The sequence below is a fragment of the Nansenia antarctica genome (assembly GCF_963989245.1).
Source record: "Nansenia antarctica genome assembly, chromosome: 6".
NCBI lineage: Eukaryota > Metazoa > Chordata > Actinopteri > Argentiniformes > Microstomatidae > Nansenia > Nansenia antarctica.
Window position 1 is genome coordinate 39,038,468 of NC_137676.1, and position 18,284 is coordinate 39,056,751.

Consider the following 18,284-nt stretch of genomic DNA (forward strand, 5'->3'; position numbering starts at 1 on the left):
AGGGCTGAGACTCGTGACGTAGATAGTATTGTTATTCAGCCAATCCCAAACGACCAGGGGCGGGATCAGGCAGCATAAGTGATTTCCTGGTTACAACAGAAGGTGAGTTTCTACATTGAGAAGGAAGTTACAGCTTATATTATATCATTCTCTAAATTGTTAGCTACTTGTGATGATCCTCTGGTACATCAATTATCGGAATGTGACAATATATGACGATTTTGGGGGCGAACCTTTCTTCCTTTTTACGAGGTAGCAGATCAAAAAAAGTGGCCGAGTTAGCTAGCTAGCTAGCCTGATAGCTCAGACAGGCTGGCTGTTCAGCTGGCCATCATGTGAGTTAGCTACTTAGTCGGATCTGGCTACGAATGTATCAAAAACGTATAACATTCAGTTGTTTCTTGGATGTTTTTATTTGGATGTTTTTCTTCTGCCATCTGTCATGGCCAGAGGTCAAGCCTGCAACACATCCGATAAGGGGAGGGGTGGAATATCTTTCCAGTTCGTATTCCCAGATTCTAATTAGCCTAAACATTTGGATAAGATTGGAATTTAAAAGCCCTGCATTAAAATGTTACTCACCTCTTACCCTGGTCTGGTGACATGACATGCGTACATCCTTGAGTTCCTGCTTTCATCAGCCTTGAGTTCCTACTACCATCAACATTCTGTTATTGACAACATACCTCGTCACCTGCTGTGAGATGTGAAATAAGGGAACTGTGTAATATGCATATTGAGGCATTCATTTCACGTCTTCCTGCCATTCTGATTCCAATTAGAAATGTTCTTGGTCTTTACAATTTGTTGGTGTGTGTGTGTGTGTGTGTGTGTGTGTGTGTGGGGGGGGGGGGTTGCAATTTAGCACACAAGTAAGATTAATGTCCCTTTTTGTTTTCCTTAGGATGAATGTGGGCGTGGCTCACAGCGAGGTGAACCCCAACACGCGGGTGATGAACAGCCGAGGGATCTGGCTGGCCTACCTTCTGCTGACCACAGTGCTCCATGTGGTCCTGCTGAGCATCCCGTTCTTCTCTGTGCCCCTCGTCTGGACCCTCACCAACGTGATCCATAACTCGGTCAGCATTTGGGTTGTTCCTTTAATCTAGGCCAATGTACTCCATGATATATCCTGTTACCTCATATAGGCCTACATTCTGAGAAGGAGTCAAACTAGAAAATGTAGCTCCCTATTTTAATTGAGAGTTTTGATTGATTTAGATTTTGAGGAATGGGAACTTGTACTTCCGTCATCCGTTGAAGAGCCTAACGTTTGATGTACTGACTTGTGAGATGTGTCTACTGAAATGGGTTCATCACTCCTGAAATCAATAGATGTGATGGACATTTCAAATGGTGGCCTCACATGTGTTTGATACCATCCTTCATTTAATGCATTACAATGAGCCCGTCCTGAGATTTCTACCTCCACCAATTGGATGACAAAATAAAATAAAACTGGTAACATTGCAGTGACATATATATAATAAAGTCAATACAAGATACTAGATAAATATCTCATTGACCAGAAATTAGGTCATCGATAATGGTTTTCGAGTTCTGTACAATCTGTACATTATTTATTCAGTTTCATTGAGTGTGAAGTTTCAGTGGAAAGTTGGTCAAAGAGGCTAGTGAGAATGCACACATGAATGAAAAGGTCAGACATTTCTTTCAATGAAAATCCCTTTAATCACTGGAGGTTTCTCTGAATGTCACCAGAAATCCCTCATACAGCTTGCAGACATTTTCCACAAAATAATGCTGAAATAAATCTAGAATAAGAGATGACTGAGCTTGGACTTTTTTAGAAACACCTTCTGTGTCCTCTGATTTCTACCTCCACCAGCCTCCCCAGTTATCATTGTCATTGTTATCACAGTACACCATGGGTATCTACCTAGCTCATTAATGCACTGCTAGTGAAACATTGTGTGATCTACCGTAACACTGTGTGTGGTCTGTCCATCACAGGTGATGTACTTGTTTCTGCACACAGTAAAGGGTACTCCTTTTGAAACACCAGACCAGGGCAAAGCTCGTCTGCTCACACACTGGGAACAGATGGACTACGGCATTCAGTTCACATCTTCACGCAAATTCCTCACCATCTCACCCATTGTGCTGTAAGTTTGGGAACTGTCCAAAACGAGAGAGAGATTTTGTTTTAGTTTTTTTCCATTTTGTTGTTTGAAATCATGTTATTGTGTTATATTATACACTCACTGGCCACTTTATTAGGCACACCTTGCTAGTACCGGGTTGGACCCCCTCTTTTGCCTTCAGAACTGCCTGAATTCTTTGTGGCATAGATTCAACAAGGTGCTGGAAACATTCATCAGAGATTTTGGTCCATATTGACATTATAACATCACACAGTTGCTGAAGATTTGTGCCAAGAAAATATCCCCCACACCATTACACCACCACCACCATTTTTGCCCAGAGAATATCCGCACACTGGATATTTTCTCTTTTTCTGACCATTCTCTGTTACCCCTAGAGATGGTTGTGTGGGGAAATCCCAGTAGATCAGCACTGTCTGAAATACTCAAAACAGCCCGTCTGGCACCAACACCCATGCCACGTTCAAAGTCACTTAAATCACCTTTCTTTCCCATTCTGATGCTTGTTTTGAACTTCAGCAGATTGACTTGAACATGTCTACATGCCTAAATGCATTGAGTTGCTGCCACAGGATTGGCTGATTAGATATTTGCGTTAACGTGCAGTTGAAAAGGTGTACCTAATAAAGTGGCCGATGAGTGTACATCTTATATATTATATGTACCGGTATGTTATTGTGCTTGATGTAGGCCTACTGTATATGGCTGCACTGAAGCTTTATACGTGCATAACAAATACTTCTGACCTTAAACAGTGAAGTGTAACCGAAGACTCATACAACTGAATTATCAGTCTTGTTTGTTCTGAGCATTGAATAATAATCTTACATTTCAACTCTCCAGGTACATTCTTGCAAGTTTCTACACAAAGTATGACGCTACGCATTTCCTGATCAATACAACCTCCCTCCTCACCGTCCTCCTTCCCAAACTGCCCCAGTTCCATGGAGTACGGATATTTGGGATTAATAAGTACTGAGACAACTGGATGCTATTGGATTAAAGCTCTGTCTCCATGAGCTACACATCTCTGTTCCAGTGGTAGAAGTGAAGAAAACATGTTTGGTTTCTGTTTGAGCTGTTTGAAGGACAGATTTTCTTTTTTTATTGCACAGTTCATGTTACCTCTGTGACTTAAAACAAAGGAACCAAAATGCACTGAACACTGAGCTATGGTTATTATGTACTGAATGCCTCTGCTTCATTTCAGCATACTTTTTCATTATTTGACATTCATAATGACTGTGCATGTGATCAGCCACTTAAACCAATCCACTCTCTTACCAGACTGTTGTATTTGATATTGTTGATTTATTTAGTTTAATAACCCATTGGTTGTCTGGAAAAAGTAAAATGTGAACTGCATCTCCAAAGAAACAGGAAACGTTCTAGAATTTTGTTGTTCAGATCAGTCAAACTACATTCCAAAACCTTGTCTAATCTCCTAACTGATGGATCTGAACCGACCTTGAGTCTTAAATCAGTTGCTGGTATGTACCTGTACCGTGTGTGATTACAAACAAGAGTTGAGGATGGTGGCAGACCAAAAGATAAAGAATTTTTTATTTGTGGTGCCTTAGTTATCGGTTGGCTGCCATATTTTCCCCTCACGTTTGGTGATCTTAATCAATCCATGTGAAGAAGACCCTTTATTGGAGATGCATTTGTATGTTTCTGAGCATGCTCAGTAATTGTGCCTGCAATAAACTTTAAGTTTGTATCATTCTTGACCTGTATTTTCCTGTTCCATACACAACACTCAATGACCACACACCCAATGGTAGATTAATACTGTACGTACTCACAGTTATTTTTCACAATGTGTTTTTAAAGTTATATCAGCACATATTGGATGGAAATTATGTTCTTTTGTATGTTATGGGACTACATTAATCTGATGTCCAGATGCAGGCTGATTATTCTAATCCCAGAAAAAAAATATTTGTAAAAAATGTGTTCCATGTAACATTTTGAAAGATTCTTTCAGCTGTAAATCTTACAGTTTTTCCCAATTGCTAAAACACAAAAGCCAATTCTCTAAACCAAATGACCAGTTCTCTAAACACATGTAATAAAACTAGCCCCCATTTGCCAAAACCATAAACACATTTCACATGAAGACACAATTCACAAAACACAATCCTCCTTTTCTCATAAATCTAAACACATTTTGTCTTGCTAAAACACAAGTTGCAAAAAACTCTGCTCAAATTCTCAAATTAAAGCTCATGTGATGCAAAATGCTTGCCACAGTCAGCAAAATCTGAACACAATGAACACACCTGGCTTCATTCATTAAACATAACGACTCAATTGAGAAAAAATGTAGTAACAGATAATGTTTTGTCTGATACATGAGGAAAACCAAAGGGGGAATGGTCAACAGTGAGGAACAACCACACAGCTTGAAGAGTGAAGCATTGCAGAGTATCATGACAATTCTCAGATTGCCTGTGTGGGTCTAGTTATGATGTGTGGGCCTAGTTATGATGTGTGGGTCTAGTTATGATGTGTGGGCCTAGTTATGATGTGTGGGCCTAGTTATGATGTGTGGGCCTAGTTATGATGTGTGGGCCTAGTTATGATGTGTGGGCCTAGTTATGATGTGTGGGTCTAGTTATGATGTGTGGACCTAGTTATGATGTGTGGGCCTAGTTATGATGTGCGGGCCTAGTTATGCGTGGGCCTAGTTATGATGTGCGGGCCTAGTTATGATGTGTGGGTCTAGTTATGATGTGTGGGCCTAGTTATGATGTGTGGGCCTAGTTATGATGTGTGGGCCTAGTTAAGCTGTGTGGGTCTAGTTATGATGTGTGGGCTGATATGTTCAATAACGGAGACTGATACTCGGAGTTATGATGTTTGGGCCTAGTTATGCTGTGTGGGCCTAGTTATGATGTGTGGGGAACTCCAGGCACTTTACATGAAGCTTCTGCGGGGGGCTATCCCAATTCCAGTGATGTGCTGATAGATCAGAGGGTTTCCCCCCCTTCCGCCTGGACTTGGTCATGTTTGCATTGCACTGATGGAGTGTCTTCCCTGTGAGGTGTGTTTGCATTCTATGGGGGAAGTAGCACAGAGGAAATGGTGTCCTCATGTCAATTTGATTACGCTGTCAAACACACCAATCTGTTTACCTGGGAAGCACATGCAAATGACCTCACTGCTCTTGTCAGCTAGATATGGGATCACCTCCACAGTGTGGAATGCAAACAATTTGCATCACTGTTTCATAGAGCGAAATCCAATGTCAATACTGCCACCAATTGGATGACGAAATCAAAAACCTGGCAACATTGAAGGCTAGCACAGTGAAATATAAATAATAAAGTGAATACAATTTACTAGATAAATATCTCATTATCTCAAACTAGAAAGGAGGTCATCTACAATGTAGTTCTGCTTCCACTTATTTTTTTCTTTTAATTAACACATATCTAGTCTTGCAATATGTGGTGAATATAAAATTTTAAAAAATGTGTACATTAAAATAATTAAAGAATGTTAGATACAGATGACGCTACTCCCTAGATGTACCTGTGAGTATCTAGGGATTTAGTGTTTACATTTTTTATTTATTTTTATTTTTACATTTTAGACATTTAGCAGACACCTTTACCCAAAGCAACAAGTGCATTTGTCTAAGTAAGTGAATCATGTATAGATCAATCATCATAACAAAAACAAATATATGCCAGGACCAAGGGCCATTGGCAGTCACAATGCTAGTAGAAGGAAGAATTACTTAATAATTAATATTAAAATATATGTATTTTTTATTTACAGTAGAGAAACTGTACAGGGGGGTCGTGAGGATGAAGAGGTCTTTAGGAGGGACAGTCAATATGTAGCTTGAAGAGATGTGTCTTCAGTCTACGGCAGAAGATATGTAGTGATTCTGCAGTCCTGACAGCAGTGGGAACCTTGTTCCACTAGTGGGGCACCAGGACAGTGAAAAGCTGTGACCGAATAGCACGACTGCTGCATCCACGTAGAGGCAGCAGTGCCAGGCGGCCAGCCAAGGTGGAAGAGTGGAGGGTCAGGCAGTGGTTTGGGGGCTGACCATTGCTTGCAAGTAGGGAGGGGCTGTTTCCTTTGCCGCCCGGTAGGCGAGCACCAGGGTCTTGAATCTGATGCGAGCTGCTACCGGGAGCCAGTGAGGGGTGCGAAGGAGGGGGTGAGATGGGAGAATTTGGGGAGATTGAACATCAGATGGGCGGCAGCATTCTGGATGAGCTGCAGAGGTCTGATGGCGGCGGTGGGGAGCCCGGCCAAGAGTGCATTGCAGTAGTAAAGGTGGAAGATTACAAGTGCCTGGACCAAGAGTTGTGCTGCTTCTCTTGTGAGAATGGGAGTATCCTTCTGATGTTGTAGAGAAAGAATCTACAGGAGCGTACTGCCTTGTGATGTTCGCTGCACAGGATAAGTGTTTGTCAAGGATCATCCCAAGATTCTTGGCTGTCTTGGCTGTCTGGGAGGAGGTCACAGTAGAGTTCTCTACTGGGATGGAGAAGTCTTGGAGAGGGCAGACTTTCCCAGGGTTCCTCCCTCCCAGCTCAGTGTTGTTAAGGTTGAGCTTGAGGTGGTGGGCTGACATCGAAGCAGACATGTCTGCAAGACATGCAGACACGTGTTGCCACCTGTGAGTCAGAGGGGGGGAGAACGAGTTGAGTGCCATCTGCGTAGCAGTGGTAGGAAAAACCATGTGAGGAAATTACCGAGCCAAGAGATTTGGTAAAGAGGGAGAACAGTAAGGGCCCAGTAAGGGTCATGGACACTTTACAAATTTACAGAAAGACAGTCAGACAGACTAAAATAAAAAACACAATAGCCAAATAGCTAAACTGGTGAACAGGTGGGTTTTGAGGGCTGATTTGAAGGTGTCCAGTGTAGGGGCATTGTGGATCACTGTGGGGAGAGAGTTCCAGAGGGTGGGGGCTGCCACACTGAAGGCTCTATTCCCAAAGGTTCCCAGGTTGGTATGGGGGGTGGAAAGCAGACCCGTGTCTGAGGACCGCAGGTTCCAGGATGAGGTATGTTGGCGGAGGAGGGATTTATAAGTGAGGAGGAAGATTTTCTTTTTCTTCTTTCTTTTCAAAGTAGGTGACAAAGTCATGCAGACAGGGAGGAGGGAGGAGGGGCAGAAGGTGGGTTGAGGAGTGAAGAAAAATGTGGAGAATAGTTTCTTTGGGTCAGAGACAGGTGGTAAGAAGCTTTAGCAGCTGATGCACAGGAGGTGTAGTTGAGGAGGAGAGAGAGATAAGGTTTTAGGTCATTAGGGAGGCCGGTTTTACTCCATTTCCTCTCAGCTGCCCGGAGCACTACTCTACAAGCTTGCAGGGTTTCAGACAGCCAAGGAGCACGTGGAGAGGATCTGGCCTTGAGATCAGTGGACAGGAAGAGTGGAAAGGTGAGGAACGAGTGGACATGAGAGAGATCGTAGAGGGAGTGGACATGAGAGAGATTGTAGAGGGAGTGGACATGAGAGAGATTGTAGAGGGAGTGTAGGTGAACGTGATTGATATTGTATCTGAGGTACCCTTGAGGAAAACCATGACAACCACACATCAGTCCTTTTACTAATCTGCACATTATTTATTCAGTTTCAGTGAGTGTGAAGTTTCATGTCAATGAAAGTTCCTTTAATTCAAACAGAGTGCTGAAATCACTGGAGGTTTCTCTGAATGTAAACAAGACACCCCTCATACAATTTACGGACATTTTCCACAAAATGATTAAATAAATGTATAAGAGATGTCTCTTCCAAGCAGCCCTACTTGAACTTCTCAAACAAGAATAATGAATGCAGTTTACAATAATTACCTATCATAAAAATAAAAAATAAAAAAGCCAAGGAGTATTGAATGTTCTTCTGTCACCATTCATATCCCTACATATGTTGTGGAAATCCTAAATATGGCATGAGTAAAGCTAACATATAGCTATAGTAAAGCTAACATATATATATATATATATATATACACACACACACACACACACTCATTATAGAGTAATGCAACAGCCAGAACCAAATACTTCCAGGGCATGAACTATTCTAAATCCAAATAGAAAAACACAGCAGGTCCCTTACTTTAAACTATCAGGTATTACAGTATATGGAGTATGGTTCATGATTAAAAGTGCTATAGTGACCCCTGCTGTTCAACATGTATCTAGCCCATTCAACGTAACTCCCAGATTACACTTCAGATCCAGTGTATTTCAAGAGATCTCTTCTCCTTGCAGTATTACCCCCATTACATATAACTATGGGCTTTCCACAGATTGTAGTTATGTCTGAAGTAGTCTAGCATTTATAGACAGATCAAAGACAAACAGTCTCATGTCATGGATTATTTATTGACACTGGCATGATTATTTACATTAAAACATAACATCTCAAAGAACAGATCTGAAAGTAGAAAAATAAGTCGTATTTCAACATCCTGTTTTACATGTATTTAATACTGAAAGGCATCGCATGTGATACAAACTACTGCACTAATATTTTTAAGTTCCTTTAGAAATAATGCATAATATTTTCAAAGGAAAATAAATCATCAAGGTCCTAAATTTAATTAAGAGGGCACTAATAAGTATACAAAGAAAGACTTTCATGTCATAAAGGTACTTTAAATAAAAATGTTATCTCCACAAATTACAAATCTTAACTTTCTAATTAACACAAGATAATTCACAAAGAAATAAATATTTGATGTGATGATTATGTGTCAAAGGGGTAATAATAAATGCAGTGACACTTAAAATGACTTATTGTTACAAAAGTACATTCAGGCCCAACAGCTGTAAACAGAGTACTTCAAATACCTCATTGTTCCCCAGAACACTTGAAAGATGTATGAGAATAGGGTGAAATCAATCAAACCAAGAAAACTACTAAACTAAAACTAAAGGATAAATTACAGAGTGACAGAAGCATAAAGTTGTCTCCAAGAAAATCAAACTAACAAGCAGGACAAACATTCTCTTACAAAAATCCTTTCTCCAGCAGAATTTCAACACTGGACTGATTGCTAATTTGGGGTTTAAGATAAATCAACCACTCACATCAAAATAGGAGATGTGCACTGAAGTTGCATGTGCGTAGGCCTTTCTCAAGTTATGATTCAGCCCTATGTGCAAATAACAATAACAGTTTATAGTGGTAGTTTATAGGGACGCCTCAGATTTGCCCAGGATGAAAGAATATCTCACTCAGGCTTTTCAATGGCCATTATTTCATAATCTACATTGTGATTTGTTGATCCCAGTCCGTGAGTTTTGAGACAATCTGCAAGATTGCATTTATGCTCGGTAATAGATTTGCTGCTGGGAAATCATCTACAATCTACAAGCATCTACAATCTCTACATCCTCCTCCTCATCATCATCTTCCTCATCTGTGGCAAAAAGTTCATCTTCAAAGTAGGATCCTCTGAGACCATACTCCTGTGTGTGGACGGAAACTTCATTTGTGATCAGGTGCGTTGATCCCTCCACAAAGTCAGCAAACCTGTGGATGACACCACCAACATCTCTTTAGCACCAAATGTTTAACAACACTGAAAACATTACTCAAAGTCCTGAATGGGAATGCAATTAACTCCGCTCAGAGTACTGACAAACAGAGCTCAAAATTCACTACATGGATGTTAAACATTAGAGGGGCATTGTCACCTTTTTGGGGACTGAAGTCGGGAGACAGTCCTCCAGGTGCTGAATTCTGGACTTCCACAGTACTTACGCAGGTTGTCAAGGGCACGCTGTGTCTCCTCCGTCCCCTGTTTCTGAAACTCCTCCTGAGTCAGCAGTCGGCGAGGTTCTGGCTTCCAGCGTGGAGTTAGCTTTAGTTTACTGCATGACAGAATATTACCAGATTAGAAATGCAGAGCACTTGACACTGATAAAAGGAATCGAATTGTCAGATGTCAGCTGAGAGTTGTACTGTACCCAAACACCAGTGACGTGCGGTGAGGTCAATGGTTGGGGAGGCACTGGCTATCAGAGCCAGATTTACACACGTATGAACCCGATAGAGGTAGCTTAAATTCACCATTCAATTGGCAGGTTGTTATATTGGTGACCGTATGTTTCATATTTCATATGAGCATTCTTTGCACATTCATACAGGTAACTTACGTATTTGATTCACGTTTTATAGGCAAATGCAGTTCCACTATTCATACTCATTCCTTGTATCTGAGATGGAGCTCTGCAAATTTAGCGATTTTGACAAAACTTTTTGTAACAGCTATTTTCATTGGAGTAGGATTGGTGAGGCTCTGCCTCCCCCTTCCTCCCCTGACCGCACGTCCCTGCCAAACACCTACCGCCAAACAAACAAGGCCAGGGAAGCAGGATACTCCAGGTTCTTAGCGCAGAAGGCAGCCACGATGATGGCCAAAGCCACTTGCTGAACCTGGATCCCGGCGTAAATCAGCAGCAGACCGAACAACTGCAGCGTCCATGAGAGGATATTGATACTCTTCTCCTCCACAAGAGGGCCGTGACGATAACACACAGCAAAACTTATGAACCCCACCACTGCAGTATAGCCTTGGACACACAGACAAAGAATTCATTCAGCATGATACATGGAGATATGAATTTTGGACCAATTTCTCAGACATTCAATAATAAACCAAGGTAAGTAGGCTACTTACCTAAAGCCAGATGCCAGTGTTCTCTGAGGATTAGTTGCAGGTTTCTGTAAACAAGCTGGATGATGTAAACGGAAAAGGACCATCCACCAACTATCAACACGTAGAATGGACTTTTCTGAGAGAGGAAAATCAAAATGAGAAATCTAACAATATGTCTTGACACACAGATCAAATGTGGTTAATGTAAAGGTGTGATCAGCCACAAGGCCTTACTACAGTAGTCTTCTTACCTGGGGCAGAAAACGTGCCACGATGAAGATGAAGATGATGAGAGAGGCAATCATGCCTGTACTCATGCCTGCAGAGTAATAGAATACCTGACTCCTGTTGGACAAAAAACAACATAGAAATCATACAGGTGACGTAACATGGACCACCATCAACGCTGAGGGAGGTCACACCCTACATACTTACCTACTGAGTGAGTTAGCAAAAACGAAGAGCAGCACTCCAGCGAGGAATACCACAAACAGGTCAATGTCAAACTCTGCAGGAATAAAAACAAACAGCACACATTCATCCACATGAAATCTCTAACTTAGAAGCCATCTAACATCTCAAGGAAACCCCACCTTTCTACTTACTGCGGATGGGCTTCACAGTGTATTGGGCTTTGGGGTGAACAGGATCAATCTTGAAGCAGGTCTTGGGGCGGAACAGACTGACGCTGATGGTGGTTTCGTTCGACTGCTCACGCATGAAGTGCTGCATCATGCCCCATATACTGAAGTGCTCCAACTCCTGCAGCATCTCCTCGTCCTCAACAACAGTCACTTTCAACTGTTTCGAGCTCCATACTCGGACCTGTGTCCACAATGCCACATGAGCCCAAACAAAACATTTAAGGGCTAGGGGTTAGGTTTGGAACTAGAGTTAGTGTTAAGCAAAGGGTTAAGGGGTTCATCACATTGATTCAATTCTCAAATATGTTTCTCTTGCCTGAATACTTGTCCAGGTTTCCTTCCACCCAGGCACAATGGAATTGAGGTAGCAGAAGTGACTGGCTTCTGATCTTTCAGACTCCTCGCCATCTTCTAAATTGATAATATGAAGCTTACTACCTGTAGAAATAAGAATATGTTTGTCACCTTAATTGTGCATTTTCTCTCCTGTGTTGTGATCTCCAGCAAGGCAATATACCACAGTCATTGTCATACATTGTAGAGTAGAGCACAACCTTTAACCAATTGGCTAATATAATATATTAATATTAATATAAGACATGGCAACGTTTTGTAGCTACGCCGGTACTTACCCGACAGGCTGACTAGCCGTTGTGGGCGTTTCTATCTAGCTACATGGGTAGCCTATGTATGTATATGTGTGTGCTAATCAAATCAACACCGATATGCACTGACAACCAATCAATCTTTCATCGACGTAGTTAACTAAATGAATAGGCTGGCTAGCCACGAGATAAAGGAAGGTTGACAGCTAAGCTAAGCGAAGTGTTGCCATCCAACGTTATCTATGCTAGGCTAACGTCACCACGCTAGTCAACTACACGAGATAACTTAGTAAGCTACTCAATGAAAATGCATCTCATTTCATGGTTGATTTGTTTGTAAAATACCTAGAAATGTACGCCGTACCTGAGACTTGTTGTGTTTTTTGTGGTAAACTTAAAAAAACGAAGAGCAAAACTATTAGTCCACTTTCGAAGAGGAATTCCTTTCTTAATTTCGTGCATCCCGCCATGACAGAGAACCACGTCAGCCCCGTCGCTTAGCAACTGAGATGAGTTACAGGAAAACCAACCAATCGCATTAGAGGTCAACTGTTTGGATTCATTCAAGACCATTAAACGTTGCCTGAAAGTTGACAATGTTGAATAATGCTACGAAATAAGAAGACACACAAATGGGATTAGGGTTAAAGGGGTTAGGCCAGGATACACTTTATCCACGTGGTTCTGTTTATCAGGGCAAGGTCAAATTTGCATGTTTGAAAGGTCATGTCTGACTCATCTTAACATCATTTAAAGCAAGTCAATTGAGTCTTTGAGACTTGGGGAGGATTTGGGCATGACATTTCAAAGAGGTCCATTGACTTAATCTGATTTTAGGTTGAAAATGCTAACAGTTAGCTGTTAGTCACAGTGCCCAGATAAATAGAACCATGGTGTAAATTGAAGTCTGTCCTGACTAATTTCAAGGAACCAAATTGTGATTTTGTAATTGTGGTTTTGTAATCCCTCTAGGGTAGGGCTAGGGTAAAGACTAGGGTTTGAAGGGCTTTATTCAATGTTTGAACAGGTCTAAGTGTGCAACAGTGGAGAGATGAAAACACAAAAATGCATCTCCATCAGATCACATTAGGCTATACTATTTCATAGTCCTGCCACAAGAGGTAGACATATATTCTTTCATCATTATCTTGAGAGAAGTGGCGATCAGAATAATCAATGTGTTTGTGTATAGTCAAAGATAATATAGGGATTTTAGGTGCTTTTCCTATTTCTTACCCATCACACTATAGCATACGGTTCCAACATAGGAATCAACAATTGCATCTGACCACACAACTGCATAGGTTTCATATAAAATAAGGATTTCAGGATTTCATTCCATATATCAATGTTCGAATTTCGAAATAAATGTTTTTGAGTATGAAGAGTGACTTCTTTATCAACTGTGGTTTTATCATGAAGTAAATATCTCCAAACCACCCAAGATAAGTCCTTTATTAACTCCCTCAGTTCTGCAATAGTAATTCAGGGAAGGCTACATGAGTCAGAGTGACCGCTTCTGATGTCAATGATGGCCTTGATAATACAACACATAACATGATCATGTGATAGTGTGAATACCATAAACTTGTAAACCATAGAGAGGCTCTCACAGCCTCGTGACCATGACCACATCTTCATTTCCTGATTTTCGGTCCTCAAATCAGCTCAGTCTTTATGCATGGCTCCCTATTCCCTCCCATGGCTCCCTATTCCCTATCGAGCCCGGGCCTATAGGGAATACGATAAATCCACCCAACCACCACCCCAACCCCCACCCCAGCCCCAACCCACACCCCAACCCACACCCCAACCCACACCCCAACCCCCACCCCAACCCACACCCCAACCCACACCCAACATGGAGGAAGAGAAGGGAGAGACGGAGGAGGACCGGAGCTCGAGCGATGGGGGGGACGATCAGAGCTCGAACGACAGAGAAGGAGAAGGAGAGGAACCAACCGTCCCAGCACCCCCTACAGACAACCTCAACACCCCCCCCCCCCCTCCTAAACCCCATTACCACCTCCACCCCCTGCAAAAACACCATGAAGGGGGAGCCGGCCTCTATTGAGATAGCCACCAGCAGCACACTGCAGATCCACCTCCCCTCCCAATCAGACAGTGAAAATGACTGGAGCTTGGCTAAACCAAAACGCAAAAGACCACAAAAAAAGGCAATCCGAAAAAACCCAAACAAAAAGACTACTTCAGAACCCAAACCCCAACGCCATACAGGTAAGCCGGCTCCCACCCCCAAACCCTCCTCCCCACCCTCTTCCTCTCTCCAGTCATCACATGCTCCTGACCCTGCACAGCCCACCAGCCACCCCCAGTCCATGCTCACCGGACCGTCCGGGCCACCGAAAATCACCTCATCAACCACACAGATGAGGGGGCCACCAGGCAGTCAGTGGGGAGACAACCCCCACACCATGAGCAGCCAAGGGGAGGTGCCACACTATCTGGCCCCCAACGACCCATTGGAGGGCCTCATCTTAATTTGCAATAACTTAGCAAAAACTGGAACAAACCAAATCCAAGAACCATGAAGATAACAATCTCATCTCTCAACCCCAGAAGCCTCCGGCAACCAGACAAACGGGAAGTCGTCTACCAGTACATCACCCAACATCAGTCAGACATGTATATCCTCCAGGAGTGCGCCATCCCATTCAAGGAGATGGACGCCACCCTGGAGGAGGAATGGACACGGGGGGACTCTCTCTGGTCAGGCTCAAACATCGATAGAGCTGATGGGGTCGGCATATTGGTGGCCAACCCCTTTCTCCAGACCAAAAAGGGGGAGGTTGTAGAGAGCGGGCGAATCCTGGTTCTAGACCTAGAGATCCAGGGTTCGCCGCTGAGGGTCATCAATGTGTACGGCCCAACCAACGTGGCCAAGAGAGTCTCCCTTTTCAAGAAACTTCGGTCTCTCCTCCTCATTCCCACACCAGTCTTAGTGGGGGGAGACTTCAACTGTGCCCTCCGGGATGAGGACCGCAGCAGGCCCAGGAGAGACCGATCCACTACAGAACTCCAGTCCATCATAGACGACTTCCAACTGGTAGACGCCGGTGGCACCTCCCCGCCGACACACACAAGGGTGAGTTCCTCCGGGAATTCTTCCTCCAGGATAGACATGTTCTTGCTCTCGCCAGGTCTGAGGATGGGAACCCTGACCAGCCAGGCGGCCCACTTCTCGGACCACAGGATGTTGACCGTGTCCCTGGAATGGGACGGCCAAACAAGAGCGGGTATGGGGAACCTGGAGGATGAATACATCGATCCTTCAGGACCCAACAGTGGTGCATTCCTTCTCCAGGCGCTACCTGGAGTGGAGGACCCTAAAAGAACTGTTCGACTCCCCGATAGAGTGGTGGGAGATGGTTAAGGCCAGGACAAAGGGCTACTTCGGGTCAGTCGGAAGGAGGAAAGCGGCAGAACAGAGGGCCAGGTTTCAACACCACAACGCGGCCCTCCAACGCCTGAGTCTCCTACAGCTGGGTGGTCTGGATGTGGCCCGAGAACTGGCCGAGACCAAACAACACCTTGCCACCCTCTACCGGGAGCAACAACAAAAGAAACAGTTCAGGGAAGAACTCCAGGGCCTGGAGGAGGAGGAGAAATGCACACGCCACTTCTTCCGCAAGGCACGGTCAAAACACAAGCCTATCCTGTCCCTATACGACACCAATGGGGACACCGTGTCAGACAGAGGCAACATCCCGGGGGTGGCAAGAGAGTTCTACGAGAGTCTCTAGTCTACAACATCAAGACAACCGACGAGACTCTCATGGCCACCTTCCTGGATGGTCTGGACCGGGTCCCCGAGGGTGGTGAGAGTGAGAACCCAGAGCTGACCACGGAGGAGCTCACCCGGGCCGTGCACTCCTTGAATACACACAAGGCTCCTGGACCGGATGGGATCCCAGCAGAGTTCTACAAGACTCTCTGGGATCTCCTCAAGGAGGACTTGGCGGAGGTCTTCAAAGCCGTCTACAGGGAAGGGAGGCTTGGAGAGTCAATGCGACAGAGTACGGTCACACTGATCCCCAAGAAAGGGGACCTCAAGGACCTCCGGAACTGGCGCCCCATCAATCTCCTCCCAGTGGACTATAAAATCATGACAAAAGCCCTCACCCAACGGTTTCAAACCCTCCTCCCCTTAGTTATAGCCCCTGACCAAACCTGTAGCGTCCCCGGTAGGTCCATCAACGACAACCTACTCCTGGTGAGAGACCTCATCCTGCACTCCCAGGAGCGGAGGTCCCCTTTAGGCCTTCTCAGCCTGGATCAGGAGAAGGCCTTTGACAGGGTTAGCCATGGTTTCCTGCAGAGGGTGCTGAGAGGCATGAACTTCCCCCAGCACCTGCTCAACTGGACCGAACTCTGCTACAACAACATCACGAGCAGAGTTCGGATCAACTTCTTCTTCGGCGTATGGGTAGTTGTTTTTCCTCTCCACTCCACCAGGCTCGGGGCCGAGGGGCTACCCTTTTACCACCCCGAGACCTGGTTGAGGGGCTCACCGGATCAACAACCAGTTGACAGACCCCTTCCCCATCAAAGCTGGAGTACGGCAGGGATGCCCCTTGGCCCCTCTACTGTACGTCATCTACCTGGAGCCGTTCCTACGGAAGATCAGGAGCTCCCCCAACATCATGGGCTACCCTCTACCAGGGGCCCGGGGGGAGAGGCTCAAGGTGGTGGCGTACATGGACGACATCACCATCGTCGGCACAGATAGTCGCTCCATTTCCACAGCAACGAAAGTGGTGGAGGACTACTGTGCAGCCACTGGCGCCCTGATCAATAGGGGTAAGTGTGAGCTGTTTCTGTCGCAGCACTGGCAGGAGACCCTGGCAACCTCCTTCCCTGTAAAGACGGAAAACATTAAGCTGCTGGGGATCACCTACCAGAAAGATGGAGGGGCCTCCGGCAGCTGGAAGGAGACCATCCGCCAGGTCCAAAAGAAGATCTGTGAGTGGAGTGCACGGCCTCTCACAATGACAGGCAAGATCCTGGTCCTGAAGGCTATTGTTCTTCCCATTCTCCTTTACCTGGGCAGGGTGTTTCCCCCAGACAGAGCAGTATCCAAAACCATTGAAAGGATCATGTTCACCTTTGTCTGGGGGAGCCAGATGGAAAAACTAAAACGCACCACCCTGTACAAAACAGTGGAGAATGGGGGGAAAGGGGTCCCAGACATCCTAAACATCATTAGGGCACAGGGACTCTCCAACCTCATCACCAACATCAACAATAAAGATAGGAAAGCCAGGTTCTTTGAAATATACTATGCCACACCCATCCTCCGGACACTCAGGGTGACCGCATCAATAAACCACACTGTGCCCTACAGCTGGGACCCCCCTCCAGTCTACAAGATATGGAGGGACTTTGCCTTCAGGACAGGATTGTCCGCGGCTGGGCTGGCCTCATGGAAATACAAAGACATTATGACCTTCATAAGGTCGAAGGAAACCATGACTCACCCCAAGGCCAGCACAGCCGTGGACTCCAAACAGGTATGGAAAAACATTAATCATAAATGTACTAACAATAAACAAAAAGACATTGCCTGGATGCCTGCTCATGGTTGTCTCCCCACTAGGGAATTCTTGCATAGGCGGCACATCGCAAAGACTGAGAAATGCCCCCACGGATGCACGGACACAGAACACATTAACCACCTGTTCTGTGAGTGCTCCGTGGCCAGGCGGGTCTGGGCCCTGTTTGTTCCCTCTGTCTCCCTAAACAGCCTGCTGACCCTGCCCCGCTTGACGGCCGAGAACATCCTGTATGGTCCTCCCGGGGGGTGCACAACCCCCCAACTACAACAACAGTGGAGGATCATCAGCGCCGTCAAGCAGGTACTCTGGGAGACGAGGAACATCAGGGTCTATCAGAAACAGAGCGTCGACCTGACAACCCTGAGGAGAAGAATCACCCTCTTCCTCAGGGACCATGCTATTATTGACTTTAAAAATAACCTGGATCAAGCAAGAGCGGTGTGGGGGGTGGAGAGATGGAAGGACGTCATCCTCTAAACCGCCCCCCATGCCGCGCCGCATCGCCCAACCCCCCCCACCCCGGGCCTACCTCACTACACCACCAGTTCCTGCACTATCACCTTCACCACCGTTCCCGCACAAGCCCTGGTCAGCAGTATCACCATCACAAGGACCAGGAGAGGAGCAGCGCACCACACCAACAGGGAAGTTTACTGCACCTTCCAACACTTTCACATGTACACAACACTGA

General features: G+C 44.9%; 2 protein-coding genes across 2 annotated transcripts; one reads left to right on the forward strand and one right to left on the reverse strand.

The window, feature by feature from the left end:
- Positions 1-68: 68 nt before the first annotated feature.
- On the forward strand, positions 69-3,845 carry ormdl2 (ORMDL sphingolipid biosynthesis regulator 2). Its single transcript, XM_080535212.1, has 4 exons — positions 69-102; positions 905-1,079; positions 1,975-2,126; positions 2,970-3,845. The coding sequence occupies exons 2-4, from the start codon at positions 906-908 to the stop codon at positions 3,103-3,105; spliced, it is 462 nt and encodes a 153-aa protein (XP_080391338.1). The 5' UTR covers positions 69-102; position 905; the 3' UTR covers positions 3,106-3,845.
- A 5,429-nt stretch (positions 3,846-9,274) lies between these two features.
- On the reverse strand, positions 9,275-11,820 carry nemp1 (nuclear envelope integral membrane protein 1; the record flags this gene model as incomplete). Its single annotated transcript, XM_080534426.1, has 8 exons — positions 9,275-9,639; positions 9,804-9,980; positions 10,457-10,682; positions 10,790-10,904; positions 11,020-11,113; positions 11,204-11,276; positions 11,374-11,593; positions 11,737-11,820. 8 exons carry the CDS (start codon positions 11,818-11,820, stop codon positions 9,468-9,470), a joined length of 1,161 nt encoding a protein of 386 aa, XP_080390552.1. The 3' UTR covers positions 9,275-9,467.
- Positions 11,821-18,284: the final 6,464 nt, after the last annotated feature.